General features: G+C 36.4%; 1 protein-coding gene across 6 annotated transcripts in view; it reads left to right on the top strand.

Moving 5' to 3' along the window:
• LOC132913150 (ankyrin repeat and fibronectin type-III domain-containing protein 1) overlaps positions 1-21656 on the top strand; it is a 187779-nt gene that overhangs the window by 114395 nt on the left and 51728 nt on the right. For 4 of the 6 annotated variants that reach the window (XM_060971164.1, XM_060971158.1, XM_060971162.1 and 1 more), the window contains 4 exons: positions 5232-5380; positions 5460-5603; positions 6615-6798; positions 16253-16509. In XM_060971164.1, coding sequence (XP_060827147.1) covers positions 5232-5380; positions 5460-5603; positions 6615-6798; positions 16253-16509 — 734 coding nt within the window. The remainder of the gene's footprint in view (positions 1-5231; positions 5381-5459; positions 5604-6614; positions 6799-16252; positions 16510-21656) is intronic. The other 2 variants (XM_060971160.1, XM_060971159.1) reach the window with 2 other exon arrangements.

Raw genomic sequence — 21656 nt, 5'->3', positions numbered from 1 at the left:
ACTCACATTCGTGTCGATTTAAGTTATCACCGTCTGTGCTGATTATTATTATTGTGCGGTAGATTGCAGACACGCGGACTGCAATGAAAAAGGAAAAATAGTTGGATAAAATATCTCGAATTTTCAGGAATTTCCTCGAAAAGGTTACCTTGATAAGTTGTCTTCTTTTTTTCTAATAAGAAATCTATAGTAACCTTGGCAGATTCATATTTTACGGGGAAAGAGAGGAAACTTTTACATTTAATATTTTTATTGTCAGACTTCGTCTTAAGAAGATGTTTAATAATAAAAAAAAAGTTCTTTTAGCTTCGCAATGTAGTGAAGTTTCATAAAGTAGAAAATGGCAAATTGTGCGACGCAAAGTGGATTTGTTTAACTTTTTACTAATTGTTATCGATAAAGTAAAAACCATATAGATATATACATACGTGTATATAATTGATTAAAAAAGCTCAGTGTTCGATATGTTGGATATTACTCATATTCAAGGAATAGAGCTTCGTCAAGAAAAATCAGTCGCGTTCCAAGTCGAAAGATTATCAATTTCTATAAAGAAATTAAGACGTTGAACAGGATTTTTCTGCGAATTCATATTTTCCAGAATATAACTGAAAACGTAGAATCTTGGTAGAAAAAATACTTCACCTTGGACATTTTATATATCTTTTTATCATTTTATATATCACGTGCATTTCGTGCAATTTTACACTTCCAAATTTTCCGTAATTGCGTAAAAGAATAAATAAGTGAGAAAATAATAACACAATACGATTATAATACAAATAATAACAATAACGATAATAATAAAAATCAGAAAAGTATGGGGAAATTTCATACGAACGTGAGATCATCAGCGCGATTTGAAGTTTCGTGCTTAGGAAGCTTTTCGTGCTTGTAGCTGACAGGCAAACCTATCGAGTTGATGTACTTTAAGTTTGGAAAACGTCTAGGCGGATTCGTGTTTTCGACTCAAAACGCAGTTCACGAAGACGTTGGCCGCTGGTTTTTCGTCCAACAGTCGAAAACACCCCTTAAAGTGGAAATTCTGAGAGCTTTGAGGAGAAGTTTCGCGGCAAGTCTCGAAAGTTGAATTTACTTTCCGTTAAACGATTCTGAAAATTAATCGGACGATGTTGAGAGCGGCGAGAAACTTGTATACGCGTTTGCTTTAAAAACGAGGTTTCTCCGCTGTAATCCCACGATAATCGTCGTTCTCGTCGTATAACTTTGATCTCGAAGTAAATTCTTCTGACAGCCCCCAAGTGTCTCGGGATACTCGTAAATTTTCTGTGGAAAACAATTCCCCGCATTTTTTCCCTTTTCCCTCTGTACCATAACTCGTGAAAATATCTGAAAACCTTTGGAAAATATTCGTGAATGTATTACGTGTGTTACACAAAACTTGCTTTTTACGTGACCCATGATTTTTTGAGACCAAAATATTTGTAGCAAAGGTGTCTGTGGAGTATGAACAACGAGAAGAAATTCTCCGGGAGAAGCGATCTGTGGTACAGCACATAAATGGAAATTGATAGAAAAAAGACTGTTTTTGTTTCATTTTACAATAAAAATTGATAATTGTCAGATTTTTATTTAACACTGTCGAAAATATTTGATTGATAGATTTTTCAACCTCGAAGTGATTAATAATTTTAATACTAAATTTAACGATAAAAGGAATGAAATATAGTACACGGAATTATATTATTTGTTTCTTCACGCAAATATGATATAAATAATTATCTGTGGCTTAAAGCGAAAATTTATTTTCGCTCAAAAATTAATTAATTTTCTAAAGGAAAGACATGTACGCGTATGATGAATAGCACAACGTAATGTACTTTTATCCTCATCTCATATAGCACTGACGCGTTTCAACATATAATAAATTACTCCATATCCTTGTTACTTTTAAAATTTGTAGAACAATTTTCTGGCCGTGTAAATTAAGATCGCGCATAATAACTACCGCGTACATTAATTAAAAAAAAAAAAAAAAAATAAAGTGTCTAAAGCAAATTAAGAAACCAATATATATATAACATACATATATATTGAATTTGGTTGAAAAATATCGTCTTCGTGCGTAACTTACTATGGTATTATTATTTTATTTAATCAATCACACAACGTTCATTGTTGTATAATCATACCATTGTTTTCAAAAATTTCTTATATTACCCTTAACAGGGTAAACACAAAATTAGTGTAATCGCGACACCTGTTGTTGTCATTGTCGTCCTTATGTAATGCGGCACAACTGCTCGTCGTTATAACGCTCGTCTCGTTATTGTCGTCTCGATCGTCGAGCGATTCAGACGTAAACGCGTAAAGTTTGTATATGACGATTAAAATCACGCGACGCATTTATCTTCCAAAGTACGACGGACGTAATATTCGAGTCTTTATTCAGTCAGAAAGATTGATATAAAATTAAATGGAAGAATCGGTTGAAATGTAGAAACAGAAAAGATCATCTCACGTGTATTATGAAAAATTCGACACTGAAGGTAAGTCGTTAAATGAGCATCTATTCGAATAAAAAGAATCGATAACGTAAAGCAGTAAAACTAGAAGAATAAGTTTAGCTGTAGAGGGAGAAAAACCTATCCTACGTGTACTATTAAGCATAAAGTTTGTGAATTTCTTTTACGATTTAGTTTATCTTGGATTTGTTTCAGCTTCAATATATCGAAAAGGGTTATTTAAATATAAATAAAATGTATAAGTAAAATATGTTTAAAGAAAGGCAAAATATATTTAGCAAGCATTGCAAACGATTTTAAGTTCATACCTTTAATTTTGCATTGGAAGTAAACCTAAATTTAATCTAAAATTAATTATATAATAATTAAATAAATAAATAAATAAAGTTCGACTTAATGTTTGTGCAAAATAAATTCAAATAACAAAAGACAACGAATAAAGAATAAAATTTATAAATGGCACTTGGTAGTCGCCTTAGATCAATATCGATATTTAGTTTGTTACTTTTACTCGATAGTTTTTCAATTTCCATATCAGCTTTAGGTTTACATTTGATTTTAATGTATAATGTCAACGTGAGATAAAAGGAAAAATGCCTAAGATCGTTCGTCACGCTTTTTTAAATATTTTACCGATATCGACGTTTGCTCGCACACTAAACGAATCTCTAAATAAAAATGTAAAAATTCAACGTGAATTTTACATTAAATTTAGATCCAATTTTAATATAAACCTAAAACAGCTTAGTGTTATTTGCGACAGCTTTTTAAATAACCCTGCTCGGTTCATCGAAATTAAAAAAAGACGGATATACCGATCAAATTAAATACTAAATTACAAACTATTGCCATTTTGTTCATCAAACATATGTTCATCTATATAGCGATTAAAAATCGCCCACAAAGTACTTCTGCTAATTTGCAATTATCACAGAAACGAACCGGTATAAAAAATAAAATCACGTCACCAAAGTCAGCGACGAAAATTAATTTCATAGCGATTTCGTCCAATTTCCCGATGTCGAAGATCGACTGTAAATGGGCAAGATGGAACGATCGTCTTTCCAGAAGTGATTTCTCGACTTCTTATAATACTCTTCTTCGTCCGCTTAATAAATTTCTGTTCAATCGTTGAGACACAAGGGACCCCATTGTTAAGCTGGTTCGTTGCTTTTGTACGCATCGGCGTAATTATTGGGGGCAAGGGGGGGATGATAAAAGGAAGTCGTTGGTTTGCGGAGGAGACAAAGTGGTCGACCGGTAGAGGAACTTCCTGCGAGCTAGGATCCGTAATCCTGATCTCGCGTCACCCGGCTTCCTTCGTTCGTTCCAAGGGTTACCTCAGGTCGTTGCCACTGAGCCTTTTTCTCGAATTACCGTAGTCCTAGCACGTAAAATGTCTCTATGCTTCAGCTTGATTTTTCTCTTCTTCGCTATAGATCAGTCTTCCAAAAGCTTGGAAAGGGAAGTAGAGAGCTGGGAATCTCTTAAATAGGATGAAAATAATTATTAACTTGTTTACAGTGTGGGAAATTTGGAAAAAACGATTTAGAAAATTAGAATTTCTTTGTATGTCGTGCTCATGGTTTTGCTATGGTGGTTACACGCCTTGTTAGACACAAAGTCGCTAGGAATACGTGAATGGAGAAAGAGAAAGTGGAATTTGAGAGCGTAGTTTGGTCGAAGTGAGTGAAAGATGTTGTAAAATGTATGTAGATGTGGAGAATAAGTGGCGGACGAAAGGACGCATAAATTTTAGTGGTGTACGAAAGATATTATAGTTTTAAGAATTACAATAGTTTTCACACTGCAGCAGTGAATAGATATGATACACACTGTACTGTAAAATAGATGACTGTCGGCAATGTGATGAGAAATTACTGATACAGAAGTTGTTGATATATGAACATACACGAAATACATTATCTAACAACTTGAAACTTTCTTTCATCTGCTATTGTATTGCGAGGTTAATGCATGGATTATTCCTTGAATTGTAGAGATTGAACTCTATTTCGTTATGTTCCATTGTACTCTTATCGTATAGTGTACGTAATTATAACTTTGTATGGCTGTCGCAACTGCCTCCTACATCTCTTCATGCTTGCAGAAATTGTACGATAAAAACTCGTACATATCAAAACGGTAAATAACAAACTAATAATTCAATTTCCAAAAATTATGATAAAAATAATTAAAAGAAAATAACTAGAAAGAAAGGTAACTAAAAGACATTAAAGTTTCCAAGTGAGATGAACAAGTAATAACAAACTACTAATAATTTAATTTCGGAATATGGTAAAAATAATGTTTCGAAGAAACGTCGACGTTAATAATAATAGCTAAATGATATTAAAATTTTCAAGTAGGATAAACACACGTAATAACTGAAAGGTTATAGTTTAATCTCCAACTACGATGGAAATAATATTTCGCAGAATCGTCAGACTTGATAATAATAACTAAATGATATTAATATATTGCGACTGGCATAAGCAAGTAATAACTCGCATTCCAAACATAGCAAAAATAATATTTCGCCCAAAACGTCGCAATTAATAACGACCAAATAATATTCCAAGTTTCAAAATTACGATCTTAACATTATTAATGTTTCATCGCTAAATATTTCCATATTCAAATTCCACGAAACATTCTGGCAGAAAGTTCGCTTACCACGTGTTACATAAAAAAATACCGCGAGATTGCGGAAACGCTACAATGATATCGTGTGTTTGTTTGCAGCATCCCCACGGTAGAATGCAAGACGGAAAGCAGAAGTGCGCGAGGTCCTGGAGGACGTCCAGCACCCCTCTTACGTTCCAGAACTTTGCCAGCCATAGTCGCACCTGGTTTGAGCATCCTTCAAGCACAGATCGATGCCCGTTACAACGGTATGTTAATTAAATAATTATCGATTGATTAAACACGCTTTCTACTTGGCTTCCTATTGGCGCTATTTACCGCTTAAAGAATACAACGCTTTGCTAATGATTACAGCAGCGTCAGCGGGTTTATCGGTTCCGGAGAGTGGAACATCGACGAAACGTGGCAGTACCGTTTCCCACTGCACCAAGCTACTAACACCGAGGATATCGTTCACAGACGACACGATAGGTAAAATATCGAGGGTTTATTCAAAACGAGGTGATCAATCGTCTTATTTGAAATCGTCTTGCTTGAAATCCCTAATCCGTGGAATTGCATTCGTTGCAATAGTAAAAATCTTCTTTAGGAAAAATCGCTACTTGGAATACATTAGTACGTTATCGTGCACTTGCTTTTGTGCTGTTCGATTTCTTTCCATTTTTATTCCTGTACTCTAGTTTTCTTTACAAAGAGTTATCGTCAAATTTGTCATAAATCGATATTCCGATAATCGATCGTTCCATTAATCGGTATTATGGTAATCCAAATTCTACTATATACGAGCTTACTACGATGCCTTGTACGATGAAAGCGGTACGTTTCCATGAAGATCTAACGGTGGCAAGTCGGCGGAAAAATAACGTAAATTCCCTATCGTCATCTCGTAATCATTTTCATATTCCTTCCTTTCCTTCCTCTCTTTCTTTATCTATTCGCAAGTCTTCCGTAAATTGATCGTTCTGCTAATCGGCGTTCCGATGATGGAGATTCTATCGCAGGAGTCTGGGGAGTTTTCTATCGTATAAATCGATGAGATCGAATTTATTAATTTTAAATCCATAACATTTAATACAAATAAATTGTATCGCGATATATATTTATTTAATGTCTCAATTTACCTAGCATACGTTATTTAATGATAACGAGTCAGCCTAAAATAAGGTAAATTTTCTACCAGCGTCTTGCAACGTGAACTTATTTCATTCTCGCTTTCTAGAAACTCTCCTTCTCCTTATCCCCAAAATTTTGCATAAATCGTTCTACTAATCGGTGCTCTGATAATCGAAATCCTAGCGTAACAGTCTCAAGGGCCTTTCATCATAAAAGGGATCAATAGCCACTTGGCTGATACCATCGAGTCAACTAGAAATATCATAAATTCTATGCTGACATCTCGTAATCAGTTTTCGTATTCACCCCTGTTTCTTTTTCTCTTTCTATGAAATTCCCTCTCAACCCTTTCTCTTTATTTATTCGCAGAACGTCGCGTCTCGGACTCCGGACCAACGCGAGAATCCTCAAAGGAACACTCGACGAGAAGCGGCAGGCTGAGTACCTCCAGCATCGGCGGTTCTCAACCTTTGACCAGATTGGCGAGGCTCTTGAACCAGAGGCCAAGCTTCACTCCGAGCGATGAAATTCCACGAAGGCTCTCCTGGGAAAGGTATGTCACGAAATCGGCCATCGTCAAATTCTTAAAATACAGAACGTCGCTGAGGAGACCCGAGAAAGCAAGTATGAGGAGGAAGAGAAAGAAGAGGAAGAAACCAAAAAAAAAAAAAAGAAAAAAGAAATTGATCCGAGACCATTGCCGCAGAGCGGACAGCTTCGACTGCTCCGGAAGCTTCCTTCGACGAACTTTTATCGGAACAAGACTTGTTTCGCAACAAATTACGTACAAGTTATTACTTTTCGCAACATCGAAGTTGATACGCAGACACTGAATCGCTTTTACCGGATGGTTCGCCGGCAAGCGGAGGATTTCTAGTTGCAAGGTCCTGAGTTTCCACCGAATTGGCACTGATAAATTCATCGGTTACATTCAACTCCGCTTTTGCAATATCGAATGATTGATTCACGTTAATTTAGCGAGACAGTAGAGTTAGTTGGTTTGGTGGAATTACAGCGGACGATAATATCGGTGGCGCGTATGGAAAATGATAGTAGCGTAATGATATTCTTAGTGCAGTATGGCGTTTCAGTCGTTTGAAATATCGTACGTTTAATCGAGATAATTTAAATAGTATTCTGCGCACTTTACGAATGACTGAGCTACCGGTTCTGTAAGTTTCGAATCTTAGAATTGCACTTGTCTATACGTTGAAAGGTGGACACGTAGAACAGTGGATATGGTCTCTGAAATTCTTCCAATGGCAAATTTATATTTCCAATGTAGTTTTCAACGCAATATTTTCAACCTGACGTTTCTTTCGAAATGGAAGGCCTGTACGGAAATCAGACGAATATTCTAATCATTCGCCATGCCTTTTATATTATTTTCTTAACGACAAATACACATGTGATTTATAACAAGTTCTTCGTCGATGCGATGAATAATTGAACCGTCCAGGAGCCGATCGACTCCAGAAACTCGAGCGTCGTCTAGCCGACGACACTGTAGACGCTACATCTTAAATTTACCTTGGATAATTATGATTTACTATAAATGATTATGATCATATGTAATCTATGATTTATGTAATTTTCTCGCGGTAAATGAATTCATGGAAATAAGTACTTTGTTGCTGACGATCGAACGTTAATCGCGTGCTTATGAAATGGAACAAAACGAAATGTACAAAAAGTGGAACCGATCAGTTTGTCTTGCGAGATCGACGACAGAAAACTCTGTAGCTAATAGGAAGCTTCGTAAAACCAATATCACACGCACGTAACATAACACTAGCGCAAAGAGCACTCATCGCTAAAAGCGTTAATTAAAATGAATAACTGCATCTCTCGTACCGCCCAAGTAAATGAAGGGATGATCCAGCCAAGTCCCTATTCCGGACAAACGAGCTCATCCGAAACTTAACTTGGGCCACCTCTCGCTTTTATTCTGTTGGAAATTGCCCGTACCTCTCGACAAATCATTGTTATCTCTCATCGAAGGAAAAACGGGCTAGTTCGAGCCTCTAAAGAAAAGCCATCCCCAAACGAGACAATAGCTTTTCCCCGAGAAACGACCCAGCTTCTCCTCCGTTAAAATTACATGGCCGACGTCGAGTCACCCTCGTGCTACCTTAACAAAGTAGCGTTATCCCCGTGAAACGCATCGACGTGCCCTCCAACGATCGATAGACATTATTTTAAAATCCGTGGATACATAGAGTTCGTGAATAGCACGGCGATGAAAACAAGAACAGAGATCTATCGCGTGACAGGTGACGGAAAAACATGCAGGTTCATAGAGAACGGAACGTACGAGGGAGAAAAAGGGATGTACAGTAGCTGATGAAAGTATTTCAACGCTTATGAAAATGTTTTGTGAACGCTTTATATGAAACGTTGTGAAATTTCATTAATATTATAATGAGACAGAATTTAATTAACGTTATAATCACCGTCGTGATCGTATTGATTACATTTGAAACGATTCGGAAAATGTATATAGAAATTACGAGGTATTTAGTGCAAATGCATTGTAATGTAAGTAAATTGAACTATTAAAATAGTTATCATTCGATTTATAATTCTGTCTAAAAGCAGTTATTAGTCAATTATAATTCTATTATTCTAATATTGCTATTTAATTCCACTATTATCCAATCGAAGGATAATGATTGTATCGATGAGCTTCGATATTTCCAGTGCTATTATTTCCAATGTTTAACTATAAGTTGTATTCCTGTTGTAAAATTAATTTTCTACTCGACGTATGATAGGCGCAACTGTCTTGTGACTTTTATATGCGTCGTCGAATTGCTTTCAAGTTTGTCCAACATATCCATGGCAGCAGTCAATTATAATTCTGTTATCCTAATATTGCTATTTAATTCCACTATTATCCAATCGAAGAATAATTTCACAACGAACATTCATAAAAATTCTTCACGTTAAGTGTTTCAAATACTTGCACCCATAAATATCTTGACTTCTGCGTACATTTCCGAATTGCTTTCAACTTTGGCCAATATAATCACAATGACCCCAGTGTCTTAATAGAATTTGAAAATGTTTCGTGTAACGCGTACGATATATTCACGAAGATTTTCCACGATAAATGGATCAAATTCTTGCGTGTACGAGCATCTTGTGGCTTCGCTTTACATTCTCCGATCGTTTACAAATTTCGCCAACATAATCCCAATAGTCCTGCTTCGTCAAGAGCTAATGAAGTTTAAAAAAGGATTCATGTAAAACACGTAAATATATTAAAAAAATTTTCCACGATAGGTGGTTGGAATATTTTCGCAAGATACTGTATGTAAGCTTTGCTCGCGCGGAACAATCCGCCAGGGTGTAGAAGTTTAATTTGCAAATGGATGCGACCCGGTTCTCGACGAACCTAGACGGCCAGCTCGGGGGAACAAAACACGTAACGTGATATTGCCGCGAATTCGAAAGCTTATGGACAAGAAGAATACTTAGCCGTGTATAGTCGGTTTTAAGTTGTCGACTAACCGCGATTCGGATAAATTTGATATTCCACCGATTGTTTCACTGTGATCCAGCGGAATAAAGTTTTTCTTATATTGAACTTTTCTGCTTGTTTGATTTTTTGGGTTACAAGGAACTTGCAGTTTCTTTTTCTTTTCTTACGAAACTTTATTAGTATATTTTAGAAGTATCGGATTAAAGTGTTTATTATAGACAGATCGGTGGAAGTTCTATTAAAAAGTCGGAATAAAAATGATACGAAGGGAGCTTGGGGTTATTATAATAGAAGACAGAAATAAATTATAACAATCAATGTAATGATCAGGTATTAATAATAGCGACCCTGTCAATACGAGATTGACAGTGATTAAAAATTGAATTTATTATTGTCTAAAGTTGAATTTTGATTATATCAGTTTACAACAAATATTTTTTATTTACCACTTTGCCTGAAAAATATCAGGATTTTTTCATCTTTTTAAATTATGACGCAAATATTGTTTATCAAACGTTATTGCTCTTAAAGTTCTATTTAAACATACCTATAAATACCAGTATTGTATTAGTTTCATACTAATATTCCATAAAAATAGCAAACTAATGTGTAGTATCGTAAACTATTATGATTAGTTTATTTATAATAAATAGATTAAACAGATGTTGATTAAACAGCAAACGATGGTTATTTAACATAAACTAATCGCAACAACGTATTATAATTAAAACAACTAGATAATTAATTAACAACTTTCGTCAATTCAACTCTCTCAACAACGCTAACAACACTATCTCGACAACGCAATCCAGACTCTCTGGCTTCTCAACTCGTACTGCTGTTAATTCGTTTATGTTCCTTAGCAACCCCTTGTCTTTTGTCTTAGCCCCACCATGCACATACTCAGCAACTGCTTGTTTATAATTCGCACGACACCCCCAAGTCCCTCATCCACGACGCTACAAATGTATCGTCAATCATGTTCTTTCTTAAGTACACTGTGTAGATTAATTCTTGTTTGATATACGAGTACTTCTTTCAAAGTTCACTCTACTCATATGAGAATCCATACGATCTCCTTCTTCTTCTACACGAAGAATACGCGTTGGTGAAGTCTCGTGATGAAAAGTGCACAGCATCCTGTGTGTTTAAGTTTAAAAAATTATTTCGTCTCTCTTGGAACTAGCAAGGCATTATTTTCTTATTTCGATGTTAACTAAAAAATAATTGTACATCGAGGAGAAGTTATTAGTACGTTTCTCACCATTTATATCTTTCCAGCATTTATTGTAAAAATGTAATTTATCATCGAACAAAGAAAGATATAAAGGAACATAATAGCAGCTAATCAGATCTTCCCTGCCGTGTCTGACCACGAACAACTTCTTCTACTTGCGTTCGTTTCTCTCTTTCTACGATTTGTTACATCGTACTTTACCCCCGACAGATAGACGTTGATAATTAACACTTTATCGAGTTATTATCGTGAAGTTTTTACGAACTCTTGTTCGTAAAATTATTAATTATTCTCTCGAGGATCGGCTTTTCTAAAATATCTTCTTGTCTCTATGTTCTTTATGTCTCCTATATATCTTCTATATATTCTTTGTTCTTGTATTTCCCGAAGGAACAATATATTTAATCCTAAAGCCGCATCAACTTGCATAGAGGAAATATAGTCGAATCTAACTCGTCCGAGTAGGTGGTTTTTTATCACAGTTAACGTTATCTTCTCTCGTGTCTGACCTTTCCTTGGCCATCAAGTCTGAAACCTTATCCCCGAGCCAAGAAGGAAAGCAATTATCTAGTCTCTGCTGGCGTTGGAAATTATTTATAGTTGGCAAGTTTCCTCGGAACAACGCGATGCAACGAAATTCATGTTGTTCGATCAGATATCAAAGGAATAAATCGTAACGGCGGAGTTCCAGCTCGTGCAACGATTCGCGAAATGTTCTTAATTAAATCATCGAACAATACCACCTGCAAATCGTACGCCAAATTCATTCGAAGCATTTGTAATTCGGTTTCGTCTTGCAATTCATTTCTCGAGGAGTTGGCGATAAGGAGAACAGCTGCTGTTAAATTTCTCGATTCTTCGAAGCGAAATTCGTTCCATCGTTCTATTTGATCAGTTTTAAAAAAAGTTCTGTCATACCGTTTCGATCTTCGTATTCTTATTAGCAAAGCGATTATTTTAAAATATCCTGATGGTTATTTCTTTTTTTCATCGTAGGCTTTTTTGTGCTTTACAAAATATAGTTCAGAATGCATCGTTCACTATATCGAGATTAATGTGTTTTCTTGCAACATGATCGTCGGTTCTTTAATTTGGCGATTCGATTGGATATAGTTTCTCTGCGACGATGTGATTCAGATCGACACGATGATTGTACGAATCTATTGCATAAGAATTGAAGAGACTGGAACATTCTTTTTCTCTTCTGAAACAACAAAAATACGACGAACGTGGCTTTGGACAAAACTTCGAGAACAGAATAATATTCGGCGAGTTGACTTCGTTGAAAATCCAATTCATTAAGCCATCGAAAAAAGTAGGAATCAACTAGTCAAACCGAGAAAGCGCGGTTTCTCTGCAGTCTGATTGGCTAACGAGCCACTTAATACACTCATTACACGTATTCGTGGCACGAAGGTCGGTAAATTGGCGTAAATCATAGCTGTGCCACAACTAACCGATGTTTTTCCTGCGTAGTGACGAGGACTGAAGCAAACTTCTATACTCGAAATGCCACCGACTGTGGGTAATTTCCAGTCATCGCCGCGTAATTTGCGTGGGTAAATTGTAGACGTGTAGAGAGAGGAGAGAGAGAGAGAGAGACTTTGCTGGATTTCCAGCAACGAGCATCGAAAAGAGACTGGTACATATGACCTTCCAGTAGGAAAATAAAAGCGAAAGACAATTTTGAGATTTAATGGTTCAAGGATCTCTCTGCAATTTTCTCTAGTTTTTCCACGCTCCACGATCTTTTCCCCATCCGTGTAATCTGCTTTCCTTCTAAACTACAAGTGATTCAGAGGACAGAGAAATTGAACGCGAAAACGAGCGTCCTTTATTTTATAATTGAAGATACAAGGCAGAAAGCGGTGGTCTTGACAGCGGCAACAGGAAATTCAGTTGTCGCTTTCTCGAAAAAACCAGCTCGACGACGGTGTGAAGTAGGAGAAAAAAAAGGAAAAAGTAAGAAAGAAAAAAGAGGAAATAAAGAAACTGAAGCGAAAAGGGGGCTAACGTGTCCGCCTCTGGCGGATTTGTTTGTTTTATTTAAGTCGACAAGCTGAGAATATAACGAAGACAAAGTTTGGCGAGGATAAATTAGAAGCTTGTAATTTAGAGGTGCAATTTGGTCAAATATCGCACGTAGCGGACCTGTTTTTTTTCCCTGAAAGAACGAAGATTAAAAACGGAGGATATCACAGTTTTCTTTCGCGAATCACAAACATCTGAATTAATTAGTGCTAGGTAACGACGTAGTCAAAGTAGCTACCTTCTTTTAATCACTCGCTTCTTGCTCGTAAAAGAGAGGAATATTAAAAAGTTTGCTCGCTTCTCTACTTTGTTTTTTTTTCTCTTTTTGTTACTACAGATGGAAGAGGGACTGTGTAATTTACGCTTCGAGTGCTGAATTGAATTTTACTCGACACAATGATACTCGTTTTACGTCGTTATCGAGCTTTGATGTGACAATGGAAAAATGACGAAATATTGTACATTTTATGTCCAGCCAAAGAAAAGAAGTATAAAAAAGAACGAATAATCTTAAAATTACACGTTTCCTCAATCAAAGGCTCTCTTATTTAACAAGGACTGTTCCAATATATTGGCACATTATTTTGTTTAATCGTACGATGAATCTCCTTGAAACACGCGCGTTACTAACAACGAACGTATGAAATTTCTAATTGACGATCACGTGAATTGCCGCGTTATTTTTGTCGGCGTACCTGTGCTTTGCAAAATGGATTCGTAGAAGGATCGGTGCTTCTATGCATCGATGTCGGGGAGAATTCGTAGTTCCAAGAATACCTTTCAAAGGGGCAGAAAACAAGGAAGCTTTTTACAAGGGATAATCAAAAGCTTTTTACCTGTACAACTTTATGGCCGTTGCTCGTGCGCCTCGTATATTCTCTATTTTCGTAGCGAGCATAATATTTCAGCAGCGGTTGAGTGCTACTCGCGAAAACGTGCAATTGCTACGATTCCCAAAGATCAGGCAGCTCGCGTTCGAGGCAGAATTCTCAGGAGGTGGTGAAAAATGCGAACGAAACGTCGCGTCTGCCGGCAGAGGTAACTCGCCAGCGCAAGGAATTCAAATCAGTTTCCTTAGGTTATTAACGTTACTTATCTTTCCCCGTCCCCCCTTGTTTGCACGCTCAGAGACGAATAAAACGAGGGAAAAAGCCGGCGAATCGTCGAGACGTAGAAATAAAGGAAGCTCGTGTTTGCATATACCGACTGGCTACGAGATGAATAAACGTCCACGGGAAACTGTTTTCTTGCGGATCTTTCGTTGGCCGACAAGAAGAAATCTCGTACTATTATTACGGACGTCGAACGATGCTTTGTGTAAAAGTTTTTTTATAGATTTTAATGATTTACGTACGTTGGAAATGTACCAGACTAGTCAAGATGGCAAGATCGCTGTTGTAATTATTGAAGATACACATAGAGATTCTTAGATTCTAAAGATTGGCGAAATTAACGTTTAATTTTATTCAGACACTAATTTTTCGTTATAATATATTAGGTTGTCGGAAAAGTTTCTTTCGTTTTACGAGGAAATAATAGATGCACAACTTTCCAATAGAACAAAATGGATCGTACGTAATTCGATGGAATAAGATAAAAGGAACACGTTGCGCATCTATTATTTTCTTATGAAACGAAGAAACTTTTTATATTATATGTAATATAACAATATATTTTTTATTTGCGTTTAATTTACAATCAATTCTCGTGGAGAATTTTAAGTAAATTTATCTGGCGTGGTACTATGACATGATTAATAAGTGTTTATAATATGTTTGATTCTACTTGAATCTAGTGCTCAGGTCTAAGGTGTAATGACTTTTAGCCTTTTTAACCTATATTATAATTGTTCCCTCTAAAAAGTAGGATCTAATTTTGTATTTTAGTGAAAATAGTAACGCTAATCGTCTACTAACGATACCTATGAATATTCCCTGATGTTCCTTTGGGAAAAGTTTCTGTTGTAAAATTCAGGCACGGTAACAATTTCTCAAAGTATATATAGCAACGTATCCATTAATCATCTCACTAATCATCATAGTATGTACATTTAGGCACGCAATGAAATTCTAAATAGAGGCGTATTTAGGACAATTAGAAAGCTGTTAATGTAATACGAAAGAAAAAAAGAAAAGAAAAATAATAGAAAATACGTATAAATTTCTTTAACGACTAAAATGCTAAGGAAACTGTTTCGCAGGTAATTGGAACAGCGTGAAACGATCATTTTCATTCGAAGATGGTCTTTTTTCTTTCGAGGTTTGCTAGTTTTCACGTAAGTGCGTTATTACGAGAGTAATTAGACGTATGTCGGATATGGCTGTACTAAAAGCGAAGTCGAATTAGGGGGGCGAAGATAATGTCGTAGAAGTGATTTTATCAGCTTTAATGCATGCAACGTTGAAGCGGGGGCTGGTAAATGTCGAGAAGTTAACTCTGCCGGGAGTATAAAATAAAAAGGAAGAAAATAACAGGAAGGAGACTGTACGCTGATTGGGCGGAATTAATATTATCGACGTGGTGCAGTTCTGAATAAACACGATTAAAGTTCTCCCGTTGCGGTAGCAACGTGTCGTAATATGGACCTAATAGCGCGTGCCAAAGGTTAGAATACAATGGCACAGGGGTGGTTTTAAACGATGGAGCCATAGGGTGAAGATTAAGTGCACAAGTCCTCTCAGGAAACTTCGTAAATTTAATATATCGGTCCCCGGAATAACGTGTAAACCGGTTTATCGATAATCTCGCGTAGTACAGGATTATTAATTTGATCGTCGATGACAAATTTTACGTAATCAATACATTCTTCGTGGTACGCGTGAAATCGCAAGACAACTTTCTAGTCATGGACTATCGAGTCATGCACCGTGCAACATACGTACAGTGGCAAAGAAAAGAAAGTTTATAAAATCAGACGTATAAAAGTACACTGTAATTTTGCAAAATGGACTTATATTTAACAACAGCCATGGAGAAATATAAATGTGTATCATAGAATAGAGTAGAATAGATGTTACGAGTATGATGGAAAATTGTTAGTATGGAATAATATATTTCATAAATAATAATTACATGTTATTATCGTATTATATATAATTGTACATTATTCTCATAGCCAATTCTAATAAGCAATATTTCTTAATATATTTCACATATAAGAAGCATCTATCATCGTCGAAATCACTTTCGTGAGTCGTTATAATTACTCCATTAACTCTGTACCAAATTTAGCCGAAAATTCTATCTGATCAACAGACGAGACTGCAGCGCAACGAGCTCTTGCCTTCCAAGAAGCAGCTCGATCGACAGTGTGGCAGAATGGAGCATTGCCGGAGGGGTGGGAACTGTCAGTGCCAGCAATGCTGTCAACGCGGGAAGCAGCTATGGGCTTTTCGCTGATCAACCACCACCAAGAAGGAGTCCCAGCCCCCTGTTAGGTGCAAGAAGTGACAGGCTCAGCCTCGTCTCACCGAATATCGGCAGGAGGGTGAAAGGTCACCGGGCAGTGTTAGGTGAGTGTTATACTTTTGGTACTGGTTCAGCGTTTCTTTCTTTTCTTTTCGTTTTTTCTCTTTTTTCTTTTTCTTTTTTGTTACTGAACCAAATCGAACATGAAATTGATCTATCACGTCTTGATATTGAAAGAGGTGTGATCGAAGTTCCATTTCTACCCTTTGAAGATTTATTCTAGGAAAATGGTGTTTCCCAGCGAGAATCTTTCCATAAATTTTGTTACGCCAAGCATGGAGTACACTGTCGATAAATATTACGAAATGTATTGATAAAAAGGATTTCGTTCTCTTCCTCTGTTTCCCTTCCAGAAAATAGTGAACGCTATTCTGTGGAGATTTTATGCTTTTAGGTTTTTTCTTTCCTTTGATTGGTAGGTGAATTATATTTTATCATATTTCACTTCCACGTAGGTACATGTTAATTGCCACTTATATGGAGGCGCGTGGGAAATTCGAAATTCCATTTTCAAGATTCATTACAGTAGAGTAGTATTTCTACGTGAGAATCTTCCCATAAATTTTCAAATGCGAAGCGTGGGACGTAGAAGATGGAAGTAGACATAAGTAGTCCATAAATATTACCAAACGTATCGGTGAACACGAATTATGTTTCTCTTCCTACTTCTCTGTCTCTTTATCCATACAAGAAAATTATGCAATCGGTGAAAGGTTATTCTTTAGATATTTTATAATTTTATCCTGCGCGCAGGGCTTTCGAAGAGACTCTTTTTCGTTTGATCGATAACTTGATTGCTTTTAATTACATTTCTACGTCCACGTACATGTTAATTGCCGTTTAAATCGCAGCGCTGAATGATCGAATCGTTGATCCGTTGCTACATGCTCTTTGATATCCGATGTCAACGTGAAACGTCAATTGGAAAGATAGAACGTCGTAGCTAACGACGTTAGTTGAAAAGTTCGAATGCCTTTCGCATTATAGTCCTAGAGAAGTTACGTAGCAAGTTATATTCTTCGTTGATTGTTCGAGAAGTTCGATTAACTTGCTCAATTATTTCAATTAGTCGAGCTTTGGCGACATGTAATTAGTAGACGGCGGCAAATATTTTAATGGAAATAGCAAACTATGACATTGATCGTTCGATTACTTCTTGCTATCATTGTTATTTAATGGATGTTTAAGAACAATATTTCCATTGTTCCACGGTAATTAAAATCAACAATTGTAAATGGAGACACAAAAGAGAAATTAATTCCATATCGCGCAATTTTTTCTTTTTAATTAAATATATATTTTTGCCGCAGCTTTGAATATTTTTAAATTATGTAAATTTAAAAAGAGCGCAGCAACTGTTATTATATTCTCATAAAATCTGTTTAATCAATTATCCTACGTCAGTATCATATCCTTATGCAGTGTCTTGATTAATTATCCTATTTCTCTATTATATCTTTCCTGAAAAATATTATTTACGTGTATTTTTATATTCCCAAACAATTTTTAGAATATTCCTTTAGATGTAGACGTTATTGAGAAGTGAATGAACTTATATCTCGATCGATACTTTCTTCTAGTTACCGAATAACGCAAGAGTCAGGAAATCGTTTATTCGTAGAAGATCCATACAAGCGTTGGAAATACGTTTGCGAGCAACTGCAAGATCACAAGGGCTTAAGAAACAATCGGCGATGCAATAACTGTACAGCTTCTGATATTTGTACTTACATGTTGGTCAAGCAGAGCGTGGTTATGACAGTTCAATTTTACTATAGTTTCACAGACGACTTCGTCCTCGAGGAGCACTTTCGCGATGAGTAGTTTCCCGCCGCTGGGAAATGCCGCCAGTTCGAAACGAAACTGCAGAAACGCCACGCTATTATTTCGTTTCATGAATTTCGCATCGACGCTCCACTTGTTCCTACTTCGCCTAATCATATTGAGTACACTAATGAATACATTTATTACGACGAACGTGAAAGTTAAATTTCGCCTGGCTCACTTTGGCTGCGACAAGTTTTCCAAAAAAAAAGCAAGTTATCTTGTTTAAACGAACGACAAGACCAGTTCGATGGCGTTCCTACAAAAGAAACCATTTACGTAAATCTGCATGGACATTTCGGAAATTTCTTTTAAATCTTTGGAAACATAATTGAAAAATGTTCCACTGAATATTGTTTAATCAAAAAAATACTGTGGCTTGTCTTACTAGAGGAGCAAAGATACGATGTATACTACTACACTGTAAATTACACACAAAGATAGATTAAGACACATTACAGTAGTGATTCATCTTTTACGAATTTTGGAGGTGAAAAATCTGAGGGAAGAAAAAATTCATAGGTTTTAAAAGAGTGGTAATCTAAAGGATTAACTTCTCAGGAGAATAAAAAGAATCCATAAAAACTACTTATCCAAAGATTAGGTGGATAATATTGGTAAATAGCCGTTACAAATTTATAAATTATAGATTTCCTTATTATAATTTTAAAGTCTCCACAATTCGACTATATTTTATAAAATCTACAGCCAATATTTTATTTGTTTTATCACCAGACATCTGAAAAAAAAGAAAATATACAAGAAAATACAAGGAAATTTATTAATAACGCAATTATCCGAAATAGCTCCACTACTATACTACGACGGTATATACATATCTAAATAACTAAATATCATAATCAAATCTTTCAACCACGATATCTATAATTCTACACATTGTACAATAATAATTTTTATTTCACGTCGCTTATGAATATCCTTCTAATCGTCGCAACTTTCTCATCTATCGTAACCGGAGACCAACATTAGATACGTCCCTGAACCTCGTCTCGTCTCGACCAATCGTCAGGTCCGTTTAGTAGCAACTCGAGGATGTGTGAAGAAGAAACCGGTTATCCCCACCACTGGCGGCAAGAAGGGAGCAACGCTCCCACTAAGAAAGGTGCACGAGCCTCGTGAATTTCGTGACATCCGGGGGGCCTTTCACGTGTTCTCGGCTATTGTGGCACGTAACACGAGATTCCGACGTTAGTGCGCGCCTCCGACTACCTGGCTAGCATTTAACCTGCGAGGTTCTTTACTAAACGACTTGGAACTTGTGATCGCCTCGACTCGAGTCGCTTTCGCGAATTTTCTGCACGGCACGTGACACACGACTTGTAACAAGTGTAACGGTGTACGATTATCGTCGGGATTCTAACTGGACATCGGGCATGTAAACAATAAAGTGAAAGTGAAGGAAGCGTCTTCATGTTGGTGTTTGAACGTAGTACAGAAGTTGATGATCCGAATAATCTTCTAGAGAGTTGAATTGAGTGATACCGAATACTCGAAGATATTATATTGTGAATATTAAAGGTACATTTGAGAATTAACAGCTTCGTTTGGAAAAGGGAACATCGTCCAGCTCTTTGTTTTAGATCGCAATTAGAATTTGGGTGACTCCATTTGAAACTGTTCGAGTTGAGTTCAAAGAAGAGAACTTTATTTTAAACTTTCAGTAGAATTTGAGAAGCGTCTTTCCAGGCCGTTCGACTTAACTATTCAATTTGAACGAGAAGATACCGATCGAGGTCCTCGTTAAACGTTTTAAACTTTTACTAAAATTGTAGAAGCTCCCTTCGAGACTGTTGATTGTTCAACTTTGTTTCCCGATTAATAGTAAGAAATTGCTTCTGAAACAACAATCTGTGATAGGTTCAGTGTTTATTTCATTTATATAAAAGAATGTTTCGCGTTATGTTTCCGGTAGTTTATGACAAATGCAGACCACAGGAGTCTTCGCCGGACGATGTGGCATACCTGAATGGTCAGCCATCGTCTCGGCCAATCGTCTTTCACGCTTTGTTTACGTCCTCGTGTCTGGCCACGCGGTTGGCTACTCTGAGTCGCTTGTCTAAAGAGGCTCTCAGTCCACGATTGTTCGAGTGGTCGGTTGTTTCTCCGTGAAAATTCAAGAAATATCTTAACGACAGTGATTCATTGACTACATCGTGTCATCGATAATCAGGTGTTATAGGTTAGAGTTAAGTAATTACAATAAAGTTCACAAGTTCTTTGGTTGAACGTTGTCTGAATTTAAAGCGGCGTTACCCATGGTGCAGTGCGTGGTATCGAAATCTCGAAAGATGCGAAGAAAATATCGCATTTCTTGGATAATTTCGAACTATCTGAAAACATGTTTTTGTTAGAGGATTTACCGAGAATGGCGAAGAATAATGGGACAACAGTAGAGTTAGTGGGAAGCATCCGATTGAACGTCCATCCTCTGACCAGGACTTTCTGGTAATTCGAGCGACCTTTGGTAACGTGATCGCTTTTAGAAAACACGATAGTTCCTTACAACGACACGAGGAACCAGACTTCGCGGTCGCGTAACCTGCACGCTGTCGAGAGTTAGTAAGTCGACACTTTACACCTTACTTTAGTTTCGCGCACTTATCACCAGTTAAAACGCCGCCACCGCGTCTTTCATATCCACGAGAGCGTTCGTTTTCATAAAGATTGCAATGCTCTTTCGTAAAATCTATATTCTTTCTGAAATCGTATATCTATATATACATCTCATTTAACCTAAAATGAGAAAATCCAAGATTTTGACGTTTCGTGATTCGATATATCGAGCGTATCATTTTAAGTACGACTTTCGATAAAAGACTATTGGGATTCGTCTCGTTTAACCTAGAATAAAAAGAAGATGTAGGATTCTGATGTTTTTGTGATTGTGATGTAGCAATTGAAAAATTTACTATAATTCGTGGTAAAGAATTTGAAATTCCTTTGAGACTTTGTCATCTCGTCTAACCTAAGAGTTTTGTGATGCGATATATCGAGTATAGAATTTGAATCACGATCTTCGGAACGGACTATTGGGACTTCTTAAGATGGAAAGAAGATTCAAGATTCTAATGCTTTGTGACTCGATATTTGAATAAAATATTATTATAATAACATGTGATAAGGGATATTAAATTCCTTTGGAACTTCCTCGTTTCATCTAACCTAAGATTTTTGTGATTTGACATATCGAGTGAGAAATTTTTATTATTATTTGTGATAAATTTTAGATTCCTTTGGGATTAATAAAATCTATATTCTTTCTTAAATCCTATATATATATACATGAGCTTGATTTCACCTAAAACAGAAAGAAGACGCAAGATTCTAACGTTCTGTGATTCGACAT

This window comes from Bombus pascuorum, chromosome 13, assembly GCF_905332965.1.
Source record: "Bombus pascuorum chromosome 13, iyBomPasc1.1, whole genome shotgun sequence".
NCBI lineage: Eukaryota > Metazoa > Arthropoda > Insecta > Hymenoptera > Apidae > Bombus > Bombus pascuorum.
The sequence above is the reverse complement of the archived record's forward strand: the minus strand, read 5'-3'. Positions and strand labels throughout refer to the sequence as shown.